A 13,125-nucleotide genomic window follows, 5' to 3' on the forward strand; every position below is an offset into this window, starting at 1 on the left:
TTAGTCAAAAAAAGAAATTGATACAGTGTATGATAATATATTCCAGATAGATACATACTTGTTAATGATATCAACTATAACATCATTAGTCAAAAAAGAAATTGATACATGTGTATGATAATATACTCCATCATTTCTCGTCTGTGGATCCATACCCTTTTCCACCACGCTCTGTCTCCGTCAATTCTTCAACTTGCTCTATGTCGGGATATATAATTTTTTCACAGATTAGTTGAGCGATGCGATCTCCCTTCTTCACTTTATAATCGGTTTTAGCATGATTAAACAAAATTACACCAACATTTCCTCTGTAATCTCTGTCTACTACACCAGCTCCTATGTTAAGATGATACTTCCATGATAGACCAGATCTTGGTGCAATCCTACCATAACACCCTTCAGGAAGTTCCACCTGAATATCTGTCTTTACCAGGGACTTTCCATTAGCCGGGATTGTCAAGTCATAAGCACTGCATAGATCAAACCCGGCAGCAAATTTTGAACCCTTTGAGGGTGTGAAAGCGTGCTCAGTAAGTTTCTTAAACTTTAACAAACTTTTAAATTCTGACATGATGAAAGAGTCCCACGTGCACGTTTATACGTATGATTGTATATGTGTGTTGTTCCTACTGTAGCGACTAATGAAATGTTCTTTAAAGACTAATTGGTGAGTATATATAATTAATAAAAAAAAGGAAAAGATGTTTGAACCGTCTTTCAGCATGTTTTAAAAAAGATGGTTAGTGCTTGTTGGAAATTGTAATGGTACTTGAACCATCTCTTTTCCTTCTCCGATATCGATGAATAAGGTTGATGCTAATGATGTCGGCCCGACTGTTGCAACCGGTAAGGGTGCTTGAACCATCTTTTTGTCTTCTCCGACATCGATGAATAAGGTTGATGCTAATGATGTCGGCCCGACTGTGGTTCCGAGGACGATATTTGCTGGGAAGCAGTGGTGATGGATGTTGTACTCCCTTCCTTTATTCTTGTCATAGTTTTCATTGGTGAATCAGCTCTTTTCATATCAAATGATATCTACAAAATCACATTCTACCCTTTGATTACCATCAACTAGCAAGTATCCAGATTAAAACTTGGAGATGTATTGTCTACCGTTCCTCCGAGATTCAGCAGTCTGGTTGTTTTTTTGAGAAGGTGTGGCTGGAGGTCTTGTGAATGACTGTTGGTGGGGTAGTGGTTTTCTGGCTGCTGCAGCAGCAGCTATGCTCGATACCTTGGCGAAGTTGATACAGATGGCTTTCTTTGGTTCTTCTTTGCCACTTCCGGGAATACGGACCATCGCTCGTACACATTTTTCAATATTAGGGAACATATCGTAAAACTTGATATGTTTCCTTTTTTTTCTTTCTCGTGAGACAAAGAGAGAAAGAAAAAAATCTGGCACTATGAGCTCTAGCCAAACTGTTCTGAAGGCTTGGAAGCTAAGACGCGTCTTTTATACATGACAAGACATGACAAAAACGTTTGTGTTTCTAGAACCGGAAAGGGATACCCCCCCCCACATGACCTTCTGTCAGTCTCCAGGATAGGTCTTATTTTAGAGAGAGGTAGCTTGAATCAACATAATTTGAATCCTCCCACTCTCTTTCGGTCATTCGCTGTAAAACTAGAGCCGTTTTTGTGTTTTATTTTTTTGTGTGTTTTATTGAGTTTAGAGACTTATATATGCCATATGACAAGCTCTATCAGTGATGGAGTTGACTAAAATTGCAGTATATGGTCTATATTAGCTCTTTATTTTCTTTATACTCAGTGTGATAGATGTATTGGTGTTTTATAAGAGGACAAAAATCAACTTTTATTTTTTCGTATTTTGTGCTGTCACGAACGAATACGCAACATATAACCACTCACAATAAAGATAACATGAAGAGGTAGGGATGAGGAATGAAACCTATGCTTGTGACTGTGAGTGCCACAGTGAAAGGCACCCATATTGGCACAGGAGTACATTTTAGATACTGGGTATGGATTGAGATCACCTTCCTCTTTTCGTTCTGCTTGCACAACCTTCATCAGCGGTACTTTAGAGCAAGAGGTTGTCACCTGCTGGTGCTAGGAAAAAGTGGTACCATCTAGATTTTGTACGTTGATTTAGCTCGATATTACGGTAATTACAGTAATTATGACTGCAGTCGCCATAATAACTTAATCTTTTTTCATAGCACAACAAAATAGCAAAGTGATAAAAATTCCCCGAACGTCTTGTACGTCATGACGCCCGTCGTTAGGCCAAAGCTCCTACGTCATGTATGTCATGACACCCGTACGCAATAGGTTAATAGGTAAACTTATATTTAATAATAATGTAAATACTATATATAAAAATTAAAAAACACTATAAGCATAAATAATATATACATATATATATATATATATTTCCAACTCTCTCGAATATATGATTCCGGATTACCAAAACCTTAAAAAAATAAATAAAGAAATGGTCTCAAGTTGTCGCGGGAATAGCACCTTTTATCCACCTTACTTGGGTATTTTTCTGCTGCAAAATAGTCTCAAGTTGTAGCAGGTATTCCACCTTTTACCTACCTTACTTGGGTGTTTTCTGCTGCGAAGTGGTCTCAAGTTGTAGCAGGTGTTCCGCTTTCCAACCATTGTAGAGAGAGAGGGGGGGGGGTATGAGCCTCGAGGATTATCTGTTAAGACAACTTTGTACACTGCTGACTGGAGAAGGACTGATCTCATCACTTCTCCAGCCCCCTGTTAAATATGCTGCATTTGATCCACTTTCACCTCGTAAAGGTGAAATCGACCAGTTGCAAGGGCTCTCAGGACCTTGTTAGGATCCAAGGTTTTTGAGGTTGTTTAGCGTGGTTTGTTCTAGAGAGATTTGACGATCGCTGACCCTCGCTAACAGCCTGACCTGGCCCTTGGTGATATCCTCTGGATACTCGCCAATACCTGCTTGCAGCTAGTGGGTTATTTGCCAGTCTAGAGGACTCGCAAATAATTCGCGACGCACTGTACAGTGGATTGTTTTACTGCGAGGGATCCGGTCAGGCACATAAGGGTTAATTCCCGCCTGACAAGGCCTTGTGCCTGCCCGGCCCTAACAAATAAAGACAGTTCAACTGTACAGTGTGCTTCTCCTCTTTTTGAGACCATTACCGCACCTTTCAAACCTGTCATTGATTAGCTTTTTGCTAGATTACCCCCTCACCCATCATCTTCACCCTCACGGCATGTTATCATGGGTCACGTGATCAAATTATCATATTCTGGGGAGCCTATCTCCTGTGAGGTGGCTCTCCAGAAAATCTTCTCAATCACAGAAGTAGCAGTGACTCATTGCTTCAAAGTACATAAAGGTTATAAAGTTGTTGTTGCCAAGCAAGAACAACTGACCCCATTCCTCTCGACTCAAGGCCAAAGAAAACTCGCTGATCATGGTTTCAGACCGGTCCCCTCACCTGAAACGAAGGCTAAATGTACGATCGTGGCAAAAAAGATCGACAGGACAATCCTGCCACGATCGTGCGAAGCCATCCAGGCCGAGGTAGCGAAAATGAACGATGTCAATGTCCTCGATGTTTACAAACCGCCCGAGTCACGAATCGTAAAGATTCGATGCTCGGCGCCAGAGGAAGCACAGAAGCTTTTGACTCGTGGGATCGTGATGTTTAATACGTCCGTCCCGACTTACAATATAGAGCCTGAGTGCTTTGTTCAAGTAGATCAATGCTTGAAGTGCTACAGACTCGATCACTTAAAACATACATGCAAATTCGAGCAGAGATGCAGCAGGTGCGGTGACATTGGCCACTTCTTTGCTACCTGTAGCAAAGAAACCAAGTGCTGCAATTGCGGGGGGCAACACGTCGCTGTTAGCGGGTCTTGCCCAAAGAGAAAAGATATAATCAAGACGAAAAGACAAACACTTAAACAAAACAAAAACACGACGACATACGCAACAATCACAAAACCCTTGCAAACAAGTACACCTACCACAAACAAAACAAACATCCCCTCAGGTACCACAATGCCTGTACCTCACTTCCCCCACACCTCACTTACACCTAACAACAACCCAAAACTACAAACCATACTACACGTTGCTTTAATAGCAGCCAAATACAACGCCACACAATTCAGCAAAATACTCCCCATCATGTTACAGAAAAACGGTTTCCCCAGCATTGTGATCCCTGAGGAGATCTTTACAGACGAAAACCTATACATACCACAGTATGCACAAACAAACACAAACACTGAGGTCAGAGAGGCGACCATGACATCACCTCAGCCCTCTACCACACACACACAGCTACACACCCCCAAACCACAACGCAAACAAAAACAAACTGAAGAAAACAATCCAAAAAAATACGAGCACAAACGCAAACATACTTCACCACTTAACATGCACCAGAAAAAAGACCGAAAAGACCCGATGCTCCCGGAGCCCGCGGCTCCCCGGGTCCACGATAACACCATCGTGGACTCCGACAGTAGCAGTGGCTGCCTCGAGATCGATCTCGCTCCCGAGAACGATCTCGGGGAAGCCCTTTTGCCTGCCCCCCTTCTGGGGGCGGCAACAGTTCTCCCTGACAGGGGAACACTCGGGGACGCGGAAGTATCGGGAATTGGTCCGCCGATTCCCGGGAATTCCGGGTCTCCCCCTCCCAGGAGTCCCTTCCTGACCCGGCCGAGCTCGCGCCCGGCAAAGAGGGCGAGACGTCTCCCACGGGAGACACTCGTCCTCGCTCTCATCGATTCCGGGAGCAACAAACACCTTTCAAGGTCAAGCCTAACATCGCTCACTCTCCTTGATTGGTATGCTAACAGTCGTTCAAGCGAATGTAAGATCGTTTTTTGCTATTAGAAATCTTTTTTACGATTTTCTAGATCGGGAACGTCCTGACGTCGTTCTTTTAAATTCCACCTCTATTACTAACTCCTATGCTATTAAATACTTCGGCTACACGTCAAGACAATCACGAGACGGATTGTTTGTAGGGTCATGCATTCTCGTAAAATCCACCATCCATCACGAGTTCATTTCACCTCCATTCATTCATCAAGATTTCATGGCTGTAAAGCTATTCACCCAGCAAGGCCCTATAATGATTTCTACTGCCTATATCAGACCTAATTCAAATTTACCTTTAGCAGATTTTAATAAGCTTTTTAGCTTCACAAATCTCCCAGTTTTCTTTGCCGGCGACCTGAACGCTAATCACCACGCCTTTCACCACACAAGCAACAACGAACACGGTAGGCAGCTCTTGTCTATTTTCCAAACAAAAACACTGCACTACATAGGACCCGACTTCTTCACGTCATACACAGGCAGAGGCAAGGGCCGCCCTGATCTCGTTTTCGGGAACAGAGCGGCACTTGCCTTCCACACACACGTACAACCAGGTCCGAACATCGGGTCGGACCACATACCTGTCATCATTAAGCTTTCCACATCACCTATACAAAACAAAGAAACTCGGTCATTCCGGTATAAACAAGCAAACTGGGACGAATTTAAAAATTACCTTTCAGCAGAAGATTTTGATTTTGAGCTTAATGGGGAAAATACCCACGAAATAGATAGGCACTGGAATCATCTCTTTGCGTGGATATCAGCTGCTATGCTGCACTCCATTCCAAGGGAGCACTATAAAACACGCAAATCATTTCATCCCTCTGAGAGAACAAAACGTCTCCTGACCTGCTACAGAAATCGTTTTATTCAAAATTTACATCGATTACATCGAGTCCGGTGGGACCTCTCTATCCTCAGAAACCATGTCATAGATAGTTTTGATAATGACCGCAAAATTCATTGGGAAAATTTAATTAAAGAAACAGAAGGTATGAGAGTTCGCAATCCACGGGAATTTTGGCAGAAGATCCGCCAACTTCGCGGCAGTAACTTTCCCCCTTTTAGTCACCTCATCAAGGATAATAATATTATTTCGGATCCCGTGGATGTAATTAAAATTTTTCACGACCACTGGCAATCTGTATTCTATCCACATCAACCCCACCCCCTTTTTAATGAACATTTTCAAACCATCACCACCTGGAGCAATAACAACAGGATAGAAACAGAACCAGAACAGATTATCCACCTGGATAATCTGGACGACACATGCGAACTCAGTGCTCCCATCTTGCTGGAGGAGATTAAACAAATAATAATGAGGTTTCCTCGAAAAGCTCCAGGCTCCTCTCAGATTGGACGTGACGTGTTAATTCACCTTCCCGACAATGTTTTACGTGCTATGACGTACCTTTATAACACTTCATTAGCCTCTGGCTACTATCCCTCACCTTTCAAAACTGCTTTGGTGGCCCTTATCCCTAAGCCACAAAAGGACCTTACCGACCCGAAGAATTACCGCCCTATTAGCTTACTAGAGACGTTAGGTAAAATCTTTGAAAAAGTTATTAATTCCCGACTAAGGCGGTATCTTGACGATCACGACATGTTCTCTTCCAAACAATTTGGTTTTCGCTCCCATCGCTCGACGCAAGACGCACTGAACTTACTGACGTCTTATTGTGTAAACAATAAGGACAGACAATTAAAGACAGTCCTCGTGACTAAAGATGTGGAGCGAGCCTTCGACACGGTCTGGCATGCTGGCCTGAAGTACAAACTGTGCACTAAATTCAACTTTCCTCTGTGCACCAAGAGGCTGTTATGCAGCTTCTTGGATGACCGTAAACTTAAATTAAAATTCAAAGGCAAAATTTCGGCCACCATTGATATGCACGCGGGCGTACCTCAGGGCAGCATACTCAGCCCAACACTATACATTTTATACACAAATGACCTTCCCGACCCCATATTCCCCGATTCATTGACGTTACTTTACGCTGACGACTGTACTCACCTGGCCAGACATGATTCGTTGACAGGTGTCGTCCGACGAATCAACGACGAGCTTGACATCGTCTCGAGATGGGAACACAAATGGCTTATCAAAACTAACTCGACAAAAACAAAAGTCCTCTTTATAAACCCAAGACACAATCCTCCTTACGATCCCATACACTTAAACTCTTTCGACAGACTACAAGCACCGCTCCAAACCACACGCTCTTGCACCGTGCTCGGTGTAACTTTCGATTATATGCTTCGTTTTCACAATCATATTAACGTAAAAGCCGCGTTGGCTAGAAAGAGCTTACAATCGCTTCTTCGATTCCGATGTGCTGCCCCGCGAACCAAGCTACACCTGCTCAAAACACTCATACTTCCACTCCTCACATACTCTCCACTCACACTTACACTCGCTGCACACACAAACAAACGCAAACTTCAAGTAATACTGAACAAAGCACTCCGTTGGATCTATAGTGTGAGCTGGGACGAATTCGTGTTATCATCACGATTGCACGAGCGGGCATCTGTGCCTCCTCTTAACATCCGCTGGCGCAGGCAGGTGTGTAAACAGCTGGACACACTTCGTGCATTTTCGCCCGACTGGATCGAGCGACTCGACGCCTTCCGCCAGGGGAGGAGGAGCGGTCTAGGCCGTGATCTCTTTTCTTTGGACTGGTCGGAGGACGTGGAGCCAGTCTTCTAGCTTGGCAGCACACTTTCACCTTTGTTTACTTCTCACACTTCCTTCTGTCTTTCTCACCTTCCCCCCTCCCCCCATCCTTACGTTTTTTAAGTTTGTTTTTATCGTTTGCGAGTCCAAACGCACCACACGGTAAACATTGGCAACTGTCGTGAGTGAGGGAGCATCTACGGCCCGTGATTGGCTGGCCTCGGGTGCCGCGTCGGGACTTTTTCCCTCGTGGAATTATTCCCGACGTGGCAACTGAGGCTCGCTACCTGCGGACCTCAGGTGTGTACTCGCTCGCGACTTTGTTTACGTCGCCAATGTTTACCTTGTTCGCTCACCTCGCCTTTTATTTACCTTTTTACTCGTCGCTTTCGACGTTTTAGTTGCGTTATTTTAAGTTCATTTTTATCAGTTCATGTTTTAGTTTGTGCTTTTTAAGTTCATTTTATTAGTTCTTTTATTCTCGTTTATGTTACTTAGTTTTTCGTTTGTATTTTATGTTTTTTAACTTTTAGTTCGTTTTAATTATTTAAGGTTTTTAGTTGTTGTTGTCCTGGGAGCCCTACCCTCCTACCCTACCCCCACCCTCACCCGCCACCCAACCTCTCCCACTCTCCTCTCTATCACCCCCACCCCCACCCTCACCCCTCTATGAGTTACTGTACTTCGACCTCACCCCCATCTCATTATCCTCTCGTGCCGTGAGTGACCCACATCCTAATCCTTACCTCACATCTCACTGGTTTCGGATTTCCGTCACGTGACACCTGCCGCTTGCACCCGTGCCATGACCGCGGCTCCTTTAACGGAAGGAGTGAACAACTCGCGAGCCGGGGAGGAGGTGTCACGGCCAGTGATGATAATCCCGACGTGGTGACGAGCGCCAGAGCACATCACCCCGGAAGTCCTGCCGCCGACGAGGAGAAATCCTCGCTCGACGCGGGCGGGGGGGATAGCCTCTCGCGCTCGCACTCGTGCTTCATCCTCTGTCTCGAAGGTTAGCCGAGGGAACCACGGTAGTCGCGGCCGAAGGGCTGCGCACGGTGGAGCCCAGATGGCGCCCGAGAGACCGCCTCCACACCTTCCCCTCCACCCTCGTTAGCCGAGTACACCTCTTACCTGGCCGGGCCCGCTCGCGCGGCTCACCTGGCCAGGTAAACAGTGTGTACAGATGGCGCGGGGCTTCCTCCCCCGACCTTTTCCCCCTTTCCACCGCCCTGTCAGCTATCTCCCCAACTATTACCCTGCGTGCTGGGTCAAGCCCCGGCTCTTTCTCTCTCACTATTATCATCTTTCTCTCCCCCCCCTTTATCCTTCCCCTATCCCGTCTTCCATCCCCCCGGCAACGGGTCTTCCCTTCAAGTTGATGATGATGAGTTGCAAAAGTGAAATCGACCAGTTGCAAAAGAGAAATCGACCAGTTGACCTTCACTTGACAGAGTTTCTAAACTCTGTCTTGCGTGAAGATTATACATTTATTTTATGCTGTTTTTTTTTGCTTCCATTCTTGACAAAGAGAAATTTTCTTAACAGACCTTGAATTGACTCAGTTTCTAAACTTTCACCAGGTATAAATTCGCTTGCAACAGTCTCCAGGATACATTCTTCTTCTAGAGAGGTAACTTGAAGCAACACACTCCCGTTCTCTTACAGTCATTCTCTCTAGTACTAGAGCCGTTTTTATGTTTTGTTTTTTGTGTGTTTTATTGAGTTTAGATATTTATATGTACCATACGACTAGCTTTACCAGTAATGCGGTTGACTGAAATTGCAGTATATAGTCTGCCATCGCGAACGAATACGCACCATATAACCATCTATGAAAAAGAGAACATGAAGAGGAATGAAACCTGAGACACCTATTTTGACAGAGGAGCACATTTTCGACACTGGGTATGTATTGAGATTATCTATTTTTTTCTTTTCATTCTGCCTGTACAACCTTAATCAGCGGTACTTTAGAGCAAGAGGTCGTCAAGTTAGTATGTGTGTGTCATCGTTATAAAAAAAAGGTAGTGTTTGACAGAGACTGTTGATGGGTACCACTCAAGTCTCTCTTTTTTTTCTCTCTCTCCTGCTGGTTACCCAAACTAAAAGAAAAAGAAATATGAAACTACAGTCTTATTTCATAATCTCAAATTCTATTTCATATTCATTTTCGACTAATAAAACATTTTTTTAGATAACAATAACAAAGAATTAAGATATAAGTCGGAAAATAAAACATATTACTCGATATAGTATAAAAACAATTTATTATTATATGGTTATAAATGGTGTAATTCGCTATTATATGGCTATAGTTATTAAATATTAGTATATGATATTTTCAAAAGATTACATATTACATAAAAGCATCATACAGAACTATATCATATTTGCTCTGGAAGGGATCCTAGATATCTTATCATAATTATCTATAGTCTTGCAATTGACGACAGTAATTCAGCAGTCAGTACTCGAGATCCTACAGTTGACGACTCTGGTCCTACAGTCGATACGTGTCGTTCTGCAGTCGATGGAAAGGGAGAGAGAGGGGGGGGGTAGAGGTGGGTTGGTCCTGAAGTTGAATCTTAGGATTCTACAGTCGGCTCTTGGTATCTTGCATCGAATTAATGTTCACACTGGCACTCTCCATATAAGCAGATTACAACACTAACTTTAGCAGCTGGGAGATGGGGAGGCCATTTTAGTGATGACTGTGGTAATTCTACGGACTCTGCTGTTGACATACTATGCGTTGTAGCTGTAATATCTTTCTCAGCTATTAATTCATTAGCCATTTTTTTTACACTTCCATGACATGTGCACCTGTCACCAAAAGAAATTAACGTGTACATATTATGATTCAAGGGTTTGGGTTTAGGTTCTTCTTTTTTGTGAAATGGTCTCAAGTTGTAGCGGGTATTCCACCTATTAACCACCTTACTTCTGCTGTAAAGTGGTCTCAAGTTGTAGCGGGTATCCCACTTTCCAGCCATTGTTGTGGTATAAACCTCAAGGTCTATTTGCTAAGGCGACTTTGTACGCTCTTGAGTGGAGAAGGACTGACCTTCTCACTTCTCCAGCTCCCTCTGTTAAATATGTATGTGGATAGCCGCGCGCCCCCCCCCCCCTAATTTCCGTTGGCCGCGCTTGAATGTCAAGAGTCATATATATATATATCGCCTATTATTGAGGTTGAGCGTCTACATACTAATCGTCTTTTGTTTTATTTTCTATCATTAACAAACGCTTATTGAGAGGGGGGGTAGGGCTAACATAATTGTTACAAATAGAATTATGTGTATTATTAAATTTATTTTATTTAGAAACGTTGCTTCTGATACAAGCACAAATTATCAACTGGCATCCGCTTGAACCAATATCTATAATGTGGAGAGATTTAGTATCCGCTTGACTTTTTAGTATTATGATCCAGATGTTACAAAAGTATAAACATGAAGTATCTCAAACGGAAACGATGCTTTCAAAAATAGTACAAGTTATCAAATGACATCCTACTTGCAAGATATAGCTTTTAATATTCTGGTGCAGGTGTTACAAAAGTATAAAAACAAGATTTCTCAAACGGAAATACAAACACGATTTATCATCTGGCATCCGCTTGACGTTTTAGTATTAAGACCAGCTGTTACAAAAGTATAAACATGAAGTATCTCAAACGGAAACGATGCTTTCAAAAATAGTACAAGTTATCAAATGACATCCTACTTGCAAGATATAGCTTTTAATATTCTGGTGCAGGTGTTACAAAAGTATAAAAACAAGATTTCTCAAACGGAAATACAAACACGATTTATCATCTGGCATCCGCTTGACGTTTTAGTATTAAGACCAGCTGTTACAAAAGTATAAACATGAAGTATCTCAAACGGAAACGATGCTTTCAAAAATAGTACAAGTTATCAAATGACATCCTACTTGCAAGATATAGCTTTTAATATTCTGGTGCAGGTGTTACAAAAGTATAAAAACAAGATTTCTCAAACGGAAATACAAACACGATTTATCATCTGGCATCCGCTTGACGTTTTAGTATTAAACCACAACTGTTACAAAAGTATAAGAATAAGATATTTCAAATGGAAATGTTACTTCCAATATAAACACGATTCATCAGCTGTCATCCGCTTGACGTTTTAGTATTATGAGCCAATTGTTACAAAAGTATAAAAATTATACCCTATCATATCAAATGAATTATTAACGTATATAGTCTTTATATGTAATATAAATCGTTCTGCAACCTATCTTTATAAACTCTTCCTATTACTATTTAGTTTAGGTATTATTTTATGAAAAAAAATATATAAATTAAAAAATATATATATAATTTGATGTTTTAATTTTTTTTTGTATTATAGAAATTATTATATACTGTTTACGATTTTTCTACCGAATCAGTAGTCCTACATTATATCACCATATTCTTATTCCATGAGTAATGTGAAATGGACTTTGGATCGTTTATCTGTGTAATCAATATTCTTTGCCCAGAGTCTACATTCAATCTTAATTGTTTCATTTTTTTCTCCCGTAAGTTAAATTTGACACCAACAACTGGAGGTAGATACCCTTCAACATTAATATTGTCAAAATAATAATCAGGAAACAGTGGACCAGGAGTATAGAGATACTCGTATGTACAATCTACGTATATTCCCTTCTTCAGCTTTCCTCCGTTTGCTTCATCCTCTATGTCAATTCGCAGGTCTTGAGGTATATCCTTTGGCAATTCATCCATATTTTCATAAGGTTCTGGTCTGAATGAATCATCTATACTAAGTGTTAATAGGACACAGGGGGCGCTTTTATTAAACCCATAATCACCCATTGGTTCACATACACTAAGGAACGACATTAAAGATATACACACCTGGTCTCCTTTTGGTCGTGTAAAGCTGTTACATTTAATATATTTCTCATCACGTATGATTTTAGAATAAGGCATCAGAAAATTATTCATAATAATAAAAATAATAGCAATCTTGAAGATCTTCAAACGGAAGACGGTCCATTGGTACACGATTTAATTTACAATAAATTTTGTACAAGCTGTATCGAGAAATTTCGAAATGTTATTATTTCAAAAATAGAAGACACAGAAAACAAACTTTTATTACATAATACCACTATTGATAATGCTATTGTACAATACCTAAAGAATAATAGTTTAAATATTGTTGAACGTATAGAAGAAGAGTTTATCGATAACTCTCATTCGAGTGACGGACTTCAGAATAATTTATTAAGTAGTATTCCACTAACAAAAACTTTAAGTATTTCGGAAAAACTTAAAACTAAAGATATATTGAAACTAACAAATATCAGTGATAACATCTTAATAAAAGGTTCATTGAAAGGAGCCATCATGGAAATTAATAATCGGCACGGATCTAACCGTGATAAAAAAAACATTTCTCTGACATTTGATGGAGCTCTTTTGAAATGTATTCCTAGAGAAATATCTTGTAATTGTATTGATAACGAAAGACTTAATAATGAGAGATGTGGTCTATATTATAGCAGTAATATAGATTATAATATAAACTATAATGATATTGGA

The 13,125-nt window shown here is 41.3% G+C and overlaps 1 protein-coding gene and 2 pseudogenes across 2 annotated transcripts; 1 reads left to right on the forward strand and 2 right to left on the reverse strand.

The window, feature by feature from the left end:
• Positions 1 to 130: 130 nt before the first annotated feature.
• On the reverse strand, positions 131 to 571 carry LOC122251795 (deoxyuridine 5'-triphosphate nucleotidohydrolase pseudogene; annotated as a pseudogene).
• A 2,238-nt stretch (positions 572 to 2,809) lies between these two features.
• Positions 2,810 to 5,630, forward strand: LOC147466506 (uncharacterized). The gene has a single exon (XM_086535396.1). It carries the CDS (start codon positions 3,233 to 3,235, stop codon positions 4,862 to 4,864), a length of 1,632 nt encoding a protein of 543 aa, XP_086391522.1. The 5' UTR covers positions 2,810 to 3,232; the 3' UTR covers positions 4,865 to 5,630.
• A 3,431-nt stretch (positions 5,631 to 9,061) lies between these two features.
• On the reverse strand, positions 9,062 to 12,766 carry LOC147466507 (sodium/potassium-transporting ATPase subunit beta-like; annotated as a pseudogene). Its single transcript, XR_015190866.1, has one exon. The product of XR_015190866.1 is annotated as a sodium/potassium-transporting ATPase subunit beta-like (transcript).
• Between the last annotated feature and the right edge of the window lie 359 nt (positions 12,767 to 13,125).

Source organism: Penaeus japonicus, unplaced genomic scaffold (assembly GCF_977035675.1).
Source record: "Penaeus japonicus unplaced genomic scaffold, GWHDUDI00000001_assembly GWHDUDI00000343, whole genome shotgun sequence".
NCBI lineage: Eukaryota > Metazoa > Arthropoda > Malacostraca > Decapoda > Penaeidae > Penaeus > Penaeus japonicus.